Genomic DNA, 14,420 nt, shown 5'->3' on the forward strand with positions numbered 1-14,420 from the left:
GCAATAATCACTATTTTTCATATGTACATGCTGGCAGTTGGTTCTTCTGTTGCAGGCATGTGTTTGGCCAGCTATGTGGGGCGGGTTGAGCATGACCTGTGAACCAGGAAGTACGGGAATTGGTGTTGACTGGAAGCAGCCGTTCGCCGTGTTCTTTTTTGGTATTGAAATCCTTAAGCAAAGATTGATTTAAGCTGCTCGACATTGTTCTATACTATAGAACAATGAATTACTGTTGCAACGACACATCATCAGTAGGGTAAAACTAACCTGTCTCACGACGGTCTACACCCAGCTCACGTTCCCTATTAGTGGGTGAACAATCCAACGCTTGGTGAATTCTGCTTCACAATGATTGGAAGAGCCGACTATACTATAGAACAATGTCGAGTGCATTATTGCCCACTTTTAATGCAGTTCGGTGCAGGATCGGATATATCAACAGTCCGGTTATATCGATATTTTTTCAGACTCCTGACAATATGGATATAACGAGACTTTACTGTATATAGCAGGGGTCTCAAACTCAATTTACCTGGGGACCACCGGAGCTAGGTTCTGGGTGAAGCCGGGCCGCATCAGGTTTTCAAAAAAAAACCCAAAACGCATTATTAAAAACAGGAAAAAAAATCTATAAAAAAATAATTAAAAAAAAATGAATAATGATGATAATAATAATGATAATAAAAAAAATCTTCAATGCTTCAATTGCTTCTGCTATACCCTACACTTTTTCAGTACTTTGGTTCCGGTTTTCCACACCAAAATATCTGATAAAACATTCCACTGTTCTCAAATATCTTAATTTTTATTTTTCTATACACAAAATAAGATAAAAAATAAATAAACAAATTAAGAATAAAGACAATAAATCAATCAATCAGTAATAAATAAGTAAAATAATAATAAAACAGCAAATAAGAAAAACGTAAGAAACCACATACAGTTGGTAGAGAAATATTTTTTTTCAGATTCAAATGTACAGTATTAACAGTTATTTAACCTTTAACATGAACATTAATGAAACTTAATAATTTTACCCAATTAGCAAGTTAGCATCATACTCAGATCCATCTGGGAGCAGCGTCGTAACTTTAACAACATGTTTGATGAGATGCTTTATCGTGACGTGTATTTTCCATTTTATTCCAAATCATTTCCTGCATTTATTTGTACCCAGCATCATAAGCCTTTAGCTTCATTGCTAATCCAAAGCAAAACAGGGTAGGGTAACAGGGTAGGGTAACAGTATGGGCGGGGCAAAATCATGTTAATTGTGTCCGGTGTGCACACAGCTTTAAGCTGTCATTTCAACATTAAACTTTGGTATCAAGGTGGGGGCCTCAAATTAGCGTCTCGTGGGCCGCATTTGGCCCGCGGGCCGCGAGTTTGAGACCCCTGATATATAGGAATTGGGTACCTATTAAGGTGGTGTGTAGGATTTTGGGGCCTCCATTATAATTCATAAATTCATTTATTGCAGTCAGGTCTTGAACAAATTGACTACGATAAATGAGGGTAGTATATTACTGTACTGTACTACTTGCTATACTTGTTACTAAAGAAGCTGGCTCCACATTCAGAAGCCGACCTTAACGCTTTTCAGCGGGCTGCATTTGATATCTTATGAACCATGGGGAACGCATTTATCCGTGTCACTCATTGTCTGGCCTCGCAAATATGTCGGCAGTGTCACATGTCAAGGCGTAAGATCGTGACGCCTCATGTGAGAGAGAAAGAGCGAGAGCATGTGTCGGCCGTGACACCTTGTGACACCTTGGAAAGCCAGAGCTGCGTCATGAACAGCTGACTGAATCGTACCGCTCGTGGTGATGTAACCGCTCTAATTATTGTGGATGGAGTTATCAACAACCATTTGAGTCATAATTGCTAACATAGAAGAGCGTGAACTGTGTAATAACTCGTACTTTTTACTAGTGATGTCATGGTACGGCATCCTTGTGGTTCAGTATGCACCTCAGTATTCATTATTGGTACAGTATGTACAGTGGTACAGTATACAATTCATTCATTTTCTACCGCTTTTCCTCACGAGGGTCGCGGGGGGGGGTGCTGGAGCCTATCCCAGCTGTCTTCCGGCGAGAGGCGGGGTACACCCTGGACTGGTCGCCAGCCAATCACAGGGCACATATAGACAAACCAGTATACAATTATTGAATAAAAAAATAAATGAATATAATAAATAATTTTTAGGGCTGTCAAATTACAAAACTTTGTTGCCAAACTTTACAACCTAATTAAACCAGGATTTTGTGTGACTTGTCATAACAGAGAGCTTCGACTTGCCATGATATGCTTGTGTTAATTCTGCCAACAATTTTAACACAATTAATGAAATAAATGATTGCGTTATATCTGACAGCCCTGCATAATTTACAGGTGACAGTGAAAGAACATCAGTAAGAGTTGGAACAGTGTGAATGATTGTTTGATTAAAGTCCCTTAATAGCTGGAGTGCAGCATGAATAGTTCTAGCTTCTCGCTGAACAATGCCAGCTCAATACATCTGTCTTATCTACAGTACTTGTGTTTATCCGTTTACGTCTGTCCAAACTTTTTCCACTGAGGGCCGCATACTGAATGTGGGTAACCGCTTAGATAATTTTAGTTTTTTTTTAAGGCAATACGTATTTAAAGACAAATCTGATTAGCACCAACATCGTCGTTATGCCTTATTGTTTTAGTTTTCCATTTTTGCTGGGTTAAAAAAATGGTTTGCCACTGGCCTATTAAAACAAAACAGCTGTGGTCTGGAAATGGCCCCCAGGCAACACTTTTGACACCCCTGGTTGACGTATTTCACTGTGGAAGCAATGTGTTACCAAACTGCGACTTGCGTCTTCTTAACACTATTGCTAGTCATGACTCCCGTTAGCTTGCTTGCCTCCATACATCGCCTTTCACGGCAGTGGTAATCTGCTGATTTTTGGTCCCATTTCTCATCTCAACCACCCTAAGTCAGTTGTGATTTACAAATACAGATACAAATGCACAGTATAAACGTTCATCCATCTTCTATACCACTTATCTTCATTGGGGTTGAGGGGGTATGCTGGAGCCTATCCCAACTGTCTTGAGGTGATTGGCGGGGTACACCCTGGACTGGTCGCCAGCCAATCACAGGGCACATATAGACAAACAACCATTCACACTCACATTCATACCTATGGACAATTTGGAGTCACCAATTAACATAACATGCATGTTTTTGGAATGTGGGAGAACCCCCCAGTGGTTAGCGTGCAGGCCTCACAGCCAGGAGACACCAGTTCAATTCCACCCTCGGACATCTCTGTATGGAGTTTGCATGTTCTCCCTGTGGTTTTCTCCGGGTTCTCAGGCTTACTCCCACATTCCAAAAACATGCTAGGTTAATTGGAGACTCTAAATTGTCCATAGGTATGAATGTGAGTGTGAATGGTTGTTTGTCTATATATGTCCAGGGTGTACCCCACCTCTCGCCCAAAGACAGCTGGGATAGGCTCCAGCACCCTTGCGACCCTTGTGAGGATAAGCTGTAGAAAATGAAAGATTGAATGTTACTTAGTTATCTTTTTAATATTGTGAACCTGGGGTGAGCAGAAAATCAAAAATGTTTTTTTTTCATGAAGTAGTGAATGTGTTGTCATGGTCTAGTAACTTCACAGAAGCACAACCCAAGCTTTACAGTGCTGTATGTTGTTTCTTTTTCGGCACATTAAAGCAGCCTCGTGAACATGGCTGACATAGGGCTTTTTTCCCTTGCAGGCCAATGGGGCAGTAATGATTTAGCCCTATAAAGTATACCTAGCAACAGTTGGCATAACCATCAACAAGAACCTGAGTAATCCTGTATCGTATCACTACAGGGAATTACAAATTACAATTGTTGTTTGTGCAATTAAATACTTTGCTTTTTGAGATGGAAGTGGATGTTTTCAAATCTATTAAGAGGTTAGTTTATTTTTTCTGGTATGTTACCTCCCAATTAATTCCCTACAATCACGCTCAGTTGCTCAGTTGTGTTGCTGTCTTTGTCACTGGGCTTACTTACTTCATCCATGTCTGTCAGCAGCTGAGCTCAGGCTTTATCTCACTTGTGCATTCCATCTCTAGCATGTGTTGACTTGATGGTATCTGCAACAGCAGTATAGTGCCTGTGTTTGACTAACAACAGTATAACATGCAGCACATTGAGTATTTTTTTAAAGCTGATTTTCATGTGTCTGTAGCCTCTGGACTTGCCACACCACCCACCACGCCAACACAGGCACCCAGCCAGCCTGTGTTCACCCAGGAAGCCCCGCAGAGCGTCCCAAGCCCGGAACGCCTCCTGGGGGATCGTTTCCGCTCCCGCTCTGTGTCCACGCCTCTAGACACAGGACAGCGCCTCGGCCTTCCCACGGCGAAACCCCTGAAACTTTCTTCAAGCCCTGTGCCGCAATACTCTACCTCACAACAAGTGAGTCACACTGCAAAAAAGTTACTAAGTCTTGCAAGGATTTCAGATTCGGAACTCCTAACATGCTTTTCAACTCAATTAGGCTGCTCACGTCACATTAAAGTAAGTTGTCACACTACTTAAAGGGGACCTATTGTACTCATTTTATGGCCCTTTTGTATTGAGTTGTACAGAACCAGTAACCATTACAGAAAGCTTTCTAGATCTTCCAGAATCCGCACCTATTCCAGCTGTATTTTTTTTTATTTTGTGCGTCCCTCAAGCGGCCTGTTTTAATTTATTTTACCCACGGCCCACATCCAGGCATGCCCACTCTAGTGTGGTGCTCAGGAGGACTCGTGTTGCGTCGATAGCTGCCCAACCCAACTGATAAATGGTATAGGGGTTGATAATAAATAGCAATTTTTTTATTTTTAAAATGCCCACTTTTTACATACAGCCATATGTGTTGGATCCAAATCCGATTGGGAAGTAGAGACTGGACAGCCCGAAGTTTGAGGGCTCACTTTCAAATGTGAAAACCTCGTTAACTGAAACCACCTCGTTAAGAATACCACATTCTAACTTACTGGGTTTAATCTGGCCCATTAAGTATAAAAATAAGATGCAATTTCAATGAAATTAACTGCTGTTGTAATTAGGACCACTGGATGGTGCTATAGTAATTGTGATAAGCAACCAAAACGTTTATACCGGCGCCGCGCAAGTCAAGTGCAGCCAGCCACCTTGTGTTATACCCGCGTCATCTATTTCGGTGGTGCGTTCACAGCATGTTGCAGTGCTGTCTAAAATGTGCCAAGGACTGATTTTAAAATTAAACGCTTTGAACACCCCTGAACTACAATGTATTACATTATATGTGTGTATTTGATAGAGCTTGTGTATGCACTGTGTGGCCCAAGTGTAAATATTGCAAGATGGAAGCCATATCTCAAACAGCATTAATGTGGACTGAAAGTGTCCAGAGCTCCCGTCACGCCTGAGTCGTGATGGGACAACAGATTTGCTCGGGCTACTCTGCTGATTTAATGAATAATGATCTGACTTAGTATGTGGCTGCTGTGACTGATACTGCATTGGAGGGCGAATCAATATTTCATCTCTAATGTTGTGTACCGCTGATATTAACACTCGAGGGTGGTGATAGTAATTGAGGGTCAGAGCCTACGGCCTTCTCCATATTCCTCTACTACAAAATAATCCACCGATGTAGCTGTTTATATATATTTTTTCCAAATCCAATTTAAAAAGCAATCAATGTAATGGATCATAAACCTCTGCAGTTTAGTATGAAGCCAAGAAGGGTCTGTATGCTTACTGGGATGCGGCAGGGCAAGATTTATTGAAGCATTGCGAGAAAAGTGCTGTGTCACTATTGCAGTGCGATGCGGCCGAGCATCCCTGAGCAGGTATGCAGACTTTCTCATTGTTGTTGCACTGGCCCCGCTGCTAATGAAGACTCAGAAGGGAAATCTATCTATCCATCCATCCATCCTCACTAGGGTCCTGGGGGTATGCTGGAGCCTATCCCATCAGACATCCGGCGAGAGTCAGGATACACACTGGACTGGTGGCCAGCCAATCACAGGGCACACAGAGACAACAACCATTCACACTCACATTCATACCTTCATAGACAGTTTAAGTCACAATCTGACACAATCTGTATGTTGGATAATGTACAATAATATTTTATACTGCACTGATCATAGTGTTGACATGCTGCATTCAAGTGTTCTGGGAAGTAGGACATTTCCCATTTCATGCTTACAAGGGCTCATGTTTAAGTGTTCCAGTATTATTAAGGAATAAAACAGCACCACCATTTGGTGTATTTTTCAGAAAAATAACAGCACAGGCTGTAGTAGAAGAGTTAGCTGACACAAATACAGTATACCTATTTCGTAATAGCAGGTGTATTATTGTCTTTATTAGCCGTAGACATTGTTTGACGTCACAATCTCATAATTAAAGTAGTACAATACTTTACCCTTTGGAGGTACGACCATTGTTTTTTTGGGAGAGAGCGGAAGTTCCAACTTCCCAGTTTCATGGAATGCAGCACTGTTGTCAGGGAATGATGTAGCAAGGTATCCCCAGCTTCTTGCTGCTTAGCAACAAGGGACTTCCTAATATGGCGAAAGCACACTGGTTGCTCAGAGTGGAGGGGTGTGTCCACACGGTTGAGAGCTTTCTGCTTCTTCTCTGCTCACCGTGGATTATGTATTGCGATGGCAATGGTACGTTGTTGAAAGTATGACTGTAAGAATTGAATTTGACTACGTTAAGCTAGTTCGCTGACGCCTATTTTGGTTTTAAGCTCCAAGCCGCCCCCCTCCTGTGTGCACCAAGTGGACCAGGACTGTTCCACTGTGGCTCGTAAAGGGGGTGTGTCCTCTCCGGAAATAACGTGCTGCTGAAGTTGGTGCTGCACAGCGAATCGGTTCGGTCAGTGTGTATATTTAGAGGACCCGGAGACCTTCGGAGACACTCGGTCCAAAACACCGGTGGAGACGTCGTCTGGGCGTCTCGGAGTCGCCGCGGGGGTTGCTGGGAAACGCGTCTATTTAGTGCAAAGTTTTTCGTGTGTTTCGCGCTGCTCTGTCTTCTGCTTCTTTTGTGGTTTTGTCGCTACAAGCCCACCTGTTTTGTTTTCTAGGTGTCCGGTTTATTCGAAGGTATGCTGGAGAAACTTGACCTAGACGACGATGGTGAGTGTAAACGTGATGCAATGTAAAGTTGACGTCAATTCAGCGACAGTTAGCGGTTGTGCTACATGGAAACTGCCACTTCCGGGTGGTGGACTTATCCCTTGACTATATATTTCTATATAACGTCTATGCAAGGCTATGCCATACCTTAACCGTTTTACCCTTTTTCATGTTTCATTTGTACATGTTCAAAACATGTAAAATATACTTTATGTGACAGGACTGCTTTATAAGGATCAACTGAAAAAATGCGAGTCAAAGATCATCTGTATGTTAGGAGCGCTCTGCTGTTTTTCAGGACCTATTCCAAAACTCTAGTCAAAGGTCCTTTATGACTAGAATGCTCTGCTGTTGTTATGGACTTACTGCACAAATTGTTCCTCATAGATTCTCTCTCTATGTGACGGGAGTGATCTGCTGTTTAGGCTGACTATGAAATGTAAAATCTGTAAAAAGTGATTCTCAACTGGTGTGGTGTAACCCAAAAGTGGGTCATGGAGTCGTTTTCAGTGGGGCGCAGGTCTCTGAGAGAGCACAAAAAATAAATTAATAAAAAAATAACTGATGAAAAGGTTAATAGTTGAGAAAAACATGAGTACAGAGTTTGAGTTGAAAAATGTCACCAATTTGGGTCGCTGCTTGTAATTGAGAGGGGATGGTGGGTTCTACAGCCAAACCAATTGAGACTCACTTCTGCAAAAAGCTGCAAAAATGTTAGCTTCTCACGTATTTTGGACTGAACTGGCAGGCTGGTCTGAAGCCATTCATGGGCCGGATTTGGCCCGCAGGCTGCCAATCGAAGAGCCCTGTTTTAAGGTGTAGCCTAATGTCCACGTGTTTCCCTCCATCTATCATCTACACAGTTTAATGATCACAAAGAGAGAGCAGCAAAGCGGAAGCGAGTACTCCAGAACCATAATGGTTGTTCAGCGTGTTGTTTCCAAGTGGTCATTATGTGTTCTCTGAGCTCAAAAGTGTTTTCCTACTCCCCCCGCCAGCTGCTGAACCTGAGAGTGATATTTACATGCGCTTTATGAAATCCCACAAGTGCTATGACATCGTCCCAACAAGCTCCAAACTGGTCGTGTTCGACACAGCTCTCCAAGTGAGTAGTGATTGTCTTCATGTATAAGATCTGAGATTGCTTTCTTCTTGTGTGTATATATACTGATACGTGACTTTATACTGTGGCCACCGATTTTCATGCTTCAAGTTAATATTTACTGGAGAAAAAAGTAACAGACCTGAGAGCAGTTTTTGGGTGATGATTGAAATTGCCATGAAAGCGTCATAAAGCTGTTAAACAGTAATCTCGCCAGGTCTTTTGAAGTGTATATCTTCAACTACTAAATCCACACAGGCAAACGCTACAATCTTATCTGAAAGAAGAAGAGGAAATACTAAAGCCAGATTAAAGAGACTCCAGAGGTCAGCTTTCACCTCAAATAGCTTCACATTTTTGGAATGGTAGTGTTGTGAAAGTGGCGAAAGAAAGAATGAGGTCATTTCTAGACAAAATAAAGCGATCTTAAAATCTCAAAGTATTATCGCCTTTACTGTGTGTGCATCATGGGATGGAGACACATGGAAAAATGTCATGATTAAAACTTGAGCTTAATTCAGTCTGAGTCTCAGCCTATGCTGCATTTCTATTTAAGCCACACGGTTCATCTTAACTTAGCAAAAATACTCCAGATAACGCCTCTGTTAAGTAACTACTGAGTCTCCTATATTTTCTGGGCAACAATGGCATGAACATCTGTGGCTGTAGGCACCTTCTTGATGTCACAAAAGTGAGTACACCCCTCACATTTCTGCAAATATTTTATTATATCTTTTCATGGGACACCACTGAAGAAATGAAACTTTGCTACAATGTAATGTAGTTAGTGTACAACTTGTATAACTGTAAATTTACTGTTCCCTCAAAATAACTCAATACACAGACCTTAATGTCTAAACTGCAGGCAACAAAAGTGAATACACCCCTAAGTGAAAATGTCCAAATTGGGCCCAATTACCCATTTTCTTTCCCCAGTGTCATGTGACCCATTGGTGTTACAAGGTTTCAGGTGTGAATGGGGAGCATGTGTGTTAAATTTGGTTTTATCACTCTCACACTCTCTCATACTGGTCACTGGAAGTTTAACATGGCACCTCATGGCAAAGAACTCTCTGAGGATCTGAAAAAAAGAATTGCTGCGCTACACGAAGATGGCTTAGGCTATAAGAAGATTGCCTACACTCTGAAACTGAGCAGCAGCACGGTGGCCAAGACCATACAGCGGTTTAACATCACAGGTTCCACTCAGAACAGGCCTCGCCATGGTCGACCAAAGAAGTTGAGTGCACGTGCCCAGCAGCATATCCAGAGGTTGTCTTTGGAAAATAGACGCCTGAGTGCTGCCAGCATTGCTGCAGAGGTTGAAGGGATGGGTGGTCAACCTGTCAGTGCTCAGACCATACGTCGCACTCTGCATCAAATTGGTCTGCATGGCTGTCATCCCAGAAAGAAGCCTCTTCTAAAGATGATGCATAAGAAAGCCCGCAAACAGTTTGCTGAAGATAAGCAGACTAAAGACATGGATTACTGGAACCATGTCCTGTGGTCTGATGAGACCAAGATAAGCTTATTTGGTTCAGATGGTGTCAAGCGTGTGTGGCGGAAACCAGGTGAGGAGTACAAAGACGAGTGTGTTTTACCTACAGTCAAACATGGTGGTGGGAGTGTCATGGTCTGGGGCTGCATGAGTGCTGCCGGCACTGGGGAGCTACAGTTCATTGAGGGAACCATGAATGCCAACATGTACTGTGACATCCTGAAGCAGAGCATGATCCCCTCCCTTCAGAAACTGGGCCGCAGGGCAGTATTCCAACATGACAACGACCTCAAACACACCTCCAAGACAACCACTGCTTTGCTAAAGAAGTTAAGGGTGAATGTGATGGACTGGCCAAGCATGTCTCCGGACCTAAATCCTATTGAGCATCTGTGGGGCATCCTCAAACTGAAGGTGAAGGAGCACAAGGTCTCTAACATCCACCAGCTCCGTGATGTCGTCATGGAGGAGTGGAAGAGGATTCCAGTGGCAACCTGTGAAGCTCTGGTGAACTCCATGCCCAAGAGGGTTAAGGCAGTGCTGGAAAATAATGGTGGCCACACAAAATATTGACACTTTTGGCCCAATTTGGACATTTTCACTTAGGGGTGTATTCACTTTTGTTGCCTGCAGTTTAGACATTAAGGTCTGTGTATTGAGTTATTTTGAAGGGAACAGTAAATGTACACTGTTATACAAGCTGTACACTGACTACTTTACATTGTAGCAAAGTTTCATTTCTTCAGTGTTGTCCCATGAAAAGATATAATAAAATATTTGCAGAAATGTGAAGGGTGTACTCACTTTTGTGACATACTGTGTGTGTGTGTATATATATATATATATATAAACTCCAAAAGATTATCATTAATATATCAACTCTGCATGCACTTTCAAATGTTGGTTGCGCCACTCTGCTGTTGGTGTGAAGGTTATGCTTCTCATACAGTTGTTTACAATTAAACTCATCAGCACTATTAATGCTAGCTGAGCAGTTTGCCCCTTCCTGCTATCCAGTTCTTTAAAAAGTACGCTTTTATTCCCTACTGACAGGTCAAGAAGGCATTTTTTGCTTTGGTTGCCAATGGCGTACGAGCGGCTCCACTGTGGGACACAGAGAAGCAAAGCTTTGTGGGTAAGAATTTGCTCCTGTCAAGTGAAGTTAAAAATAATGTCTCACTATTTCCTCTTCCACTTCAGCTTTTTCATTTATGGCTTTCGTAGTTTAGCCTTCAGACAGACCGCTTTACCATGTAATAATTATCACACTGTACACGTCATTGCAGCCACTGCTGAATGAACACAGTGGAAATTGTATTATCCCACTGACCATGGCGAGGGGAACATGATTTCAGGAAGGTTATTAAAACCACAATAAACCATTTATCCCAGCAAAGGCTCCTCTGTATTGAAAAGTAGTGCTCAGCCTGCTTTAATGCACAGCCAAAAAAAAACATCACCAGTTGTCAAAAGCAAGTGAATTAGCTTTTGTTGTGCACTTTTTTTCCCTTCCTGGATTGAGTTTACTGCTTGTGATAAATAATGGATGGAAAGTCATTGCAGGGATAAAGCAAAGGGAGTCAGATGTGCTGCTTAGACCACGCCCTCTCAACAGACTCTCCTCACAAGAGTTGAATATTCATTAATTCATTCATTTTCTACCGCTTATCCTCACGAGGGTCGCAGGGGTGCTGGAGCCTATCCCAGCTGTCTTCGGACAAGAGGCGAGGTACACCCTGGACTGGTCGCCAGCCAATCACAGGGCACATATAGACAAACAACCATTCACACTCACATTCATACCTATGGACAATTTGGAGTCGCCAATTAACCTAGCATGTTTTTGGAATGTGGGAAGAAACCGGAGTACCCGGAGAAAAACCCACGCATGCACGGGGAGAACATGCAAACTCTACACAGAGATGGCCGAGGGTGGAATTGAACCCTGGTCTCCTAGCTGTGAGGTCTGCGCGCTAACCACTCGACCGCCATGCAGCCCTGAGTTGAGTGTTATTTTTTTTTCTCCCAGGGATGCTGACAATCACAGACTTCATCATCATCCTCCACAGATACTACAAGTCGCCATTGGTAGGGTCCATCATCTCTGCTCCACTTCTCAGATTGCTGTCAGTAAACTGAAGACGATTTCTTGGTGTAATTTTAGGTGCAAATATATGAGCTGGAAGAACATAAGCTGGAGACGTGGAGAGGTGAGCCCAGGATGTCTTACCTGAACCGCAGAGTTAATTGGAAGCAGGCGATAACTGGAGGGGCAGTTATTTCTGAAATGTGAAAACAACATCTTGTGGGGATAATTAATAATAATAATAATATTTTTTTAAATACATCAGGAAGTTGCCTTGTACTCCTATTTCAGATCTACTGTTGTCATGCATCGATTAGTTCCGCTGCAATAACATCCCCCTAATCTCCTTAATTACCATAATTTGCCTGCAACAGAACCCGAACACGCCACAGCTATGCCCACTTGAACATGGATCTTTTTAAAAAGGCACCACTCCCCCACTCCGGTATTTTAAATGTGTCCTAAACATGAGTTTAGTAAAAAAACAAAGTCTGTCCACATAAAAACACATTCACTGGTTGTCAGGCGTGTTTTGACAACTAAGAAGCCTGAAAAAAGCAACCACAGCTGACTTGGTTGCACTTTATCGTGCCTCTGCTAATCAGTATAGTGACATCATAAATTACGTTTACATTATGTTCACAATCAGGGCTAGCTTACATGGACTTACTGTGCATGAGCATTATAAGGTGCACATGCACGTCTTACCACTCCACAAAATGAAACCAACAAGCGGAAGTCAGTAACTTTGTGGTCTGTAAAATAACTTTAAAAAATGGCAAATGATCTTGTACTTGTATAGCGCTTTTCCACCTACAAAGGCATGTACCTACTGATGACGCAGCATCAGGAGCAACTGTACGTTCTGCATCTTGCCCAAGGATACTTGGACATGATCACGGCAAGACAGAGGATCAAACCCTCAACCTTCAGGTTGGGAGACAACCACCTGAGCCAAATAATAAGAGATAGTGTCTCACTTTTGTTATGATACAAACCAAAAAGCTCCAAGAGTTGTCCAAAGTGCAGGTTGGGGGCCTTTTGTTTTTTCTTGGCTCACTACACAATGCACAAATAAAATTAACTTTAAACAGCAAAGGTAGGAGCAATAGAGCCAAAGGTGTAATGTAATTTTTTACAAAACTACGATCCATCATAACAGGGGAAAATGTTCAGGAAACAACTACACTCTTTCAAAGTCGGCTGTTGCTCTCATCCAGCGGAGCCAAATATACGCTCCAGTTTACAGCTCCTCTAGTTCTGCTATAAAAAGTTTTCAGTGTGATGCAAACAACAATTGAAGGGTTTTGATACAGGTCTTGTATTGGATCTCATTATGTGGATTTAATCGATGATCATCTACTAAACCTTTGTATCTTTTCTCTAGAGGTTTATCTTCAAGCAACTTTCAAGCCTCTCGTCAACATATCGCCTGATGCAAGGTACGCAGGCTTAGTGACCGCTTCATTTTGGGTTGGGATGTATTAATATTGTCTTGGTGGTGTGTTGCAGCTTATTCGATGCAGTGTACACTCTCATCAAAAACAAAATTCACCGCCTGCCGGTCATCGACCCTGTCACAGGGAACGCACTTTATATCCTTACGCACAAGAGGATCCTCAAGTTCCTCCAGCTTTTTGTGAGTCTAACACCACCACCACTGATGATTACACAAAGAGTTACATAAATGGGAAAGTATTGGGACACAAGGTTAGTTCATCATAGTAAAATACGAGTGAGGTTTGTCCCAATACTTTCTGCCACATAGTGCACATCATCTACCCGTCACAGCTGTTCGTCTACTGCCCCCTGGTGGCTGATGTTATTCTTGCTCCTCTATTCTGCAGATGTGTGAGATGCCAAAGCCAGCCTTCATGAAGCAGACGCTCGGGGAGTTGGGCATCGGCACGTACCAGGACATCGCCTTCATCCACCCCAACACGCCCATCATCAAAGCCCTCAACATCTTTGTGGAGAGGAGGGTGTCTGCCTTGCCTGTGGTGGACGAGTCAGGTAAACAGAATATTAAATGACATTAATGACATGTTCCAGAATGTCCGCAGAACCCACTTTGTTCCCACTCCCACTTTCAGGCAAGGTTGTGGACATCTACTCCAAGTTTGACGTCATTGTAAGTGGAAAAGCTTGCACGGCATGGCGGCGAGACCGAGCTCTCGTTTTGACAAGGTGCTGTTTTGTCTGCAGAACCTGGCAGCTGAGAAGACGTACAACAACCTGGACATTACAGTGACTCAGGCCCTCAAACATCGCTCACAGTACTTTGAAGGAGTCATGAAGTGCCATAAGATGGAAACAATGGAGACCATTGTTGACAGAATTGTTAAAGCTGAAGTGAGTTTTTATTAGCAACATAAATATAACCTTTGATTTATTTTTTTTCCCGCTCAGGAGAAAATAAATAAGTCTTTTTTTAAACATTAATATGTACAAATGCTGCATTTAAAGCACCTTATTACTTACTTCACCCAGAATGGCTTCCAACTGTTTAACCTTATTGATCGGAACTAAAAATGCCATCAGTGTGTTATACTAGCAGTTGA

General features: G+C 42.5%; 1 protein-coding gene across 3 annotated transcripts in view; it reads left to right on the forward strand.

The window, feature by feature from the left end:
* LOC131125569 (5'-AMP-activated protein kinase subunit gamma-2-like) overlaps positions 1 to 14,420 on the forward strand; it is a 32,254-nt gene that overhangs the window by 14,649 nt on the left and 3,185 nt on the right. For 2 of the 3 annotated variants that reach the window (XM_058067228.2, XM_058067229.2), the window contains 11 exons: positions 4,233 to 4,462; positions 7,122 to 7,173; positions 8,172 to 8,278; positions 10,827 to 10,908; positions 11,803 to 11,861; positions 11,938 to 11,983; positions 13,247 to 13,301; positions 13,372 to 13,498; positions 13,707 to 13,872; positions 13,953 to 13,990; positions 14,065 to 14,211. In XM_058067228.2, coding sequence (XP_057923211.2) covers positions 4,233 to 4,462; positions 7,122 to 7,173; positions 8,172 to 8,278; positions 10,827 to 10,908; positions 11,803 to 11,861; positions 11,938 to 11,983; positions 13,247 to 13,301; positions 13,372 to 13,498; positions 13,707 to 13,872; positions 13,953 to 13,990; positions 14,065 to 14,211 — 1,109 coding nt within the window. Of the gene's footprint in view, positions 1 to 4,232; positions 4,463 to 6,924; positions 7,047 to 7,121; positions 7,174 to 8,171; positions 8,279 to 10,826; positions 10,909 to 11,802; positions 11,862 to 11,937; positions 11,984 to 13,246; positions 13,302 to 13,371; positions 13,499 to 13,706; positions 13,873 to 13,952; positions 13,991 to 14,064; positions 14,212 to 14,420 lie in introns of those variants that run through there. The other variant, XM_058067231.2, reaches the window with a different exon arrangement.

This window comes from Doryrhamphus excisus, linkage group LG6, assembly GCF_037039965.1.
Source record: "Doryrhamphus excisus strain RoL-2023G ecotype Guam linkage group LG6, RoL_Dexc_Guam_v1.1, whole genome shotgun sequence".
Classification (NCBI taxonomy): Eukaryota; Metazoa; Chordata; class Actinopteri; order Syngnathiformes; family Syngnathidae; genus Doryrhamphus; species Doryrhamphus excisus.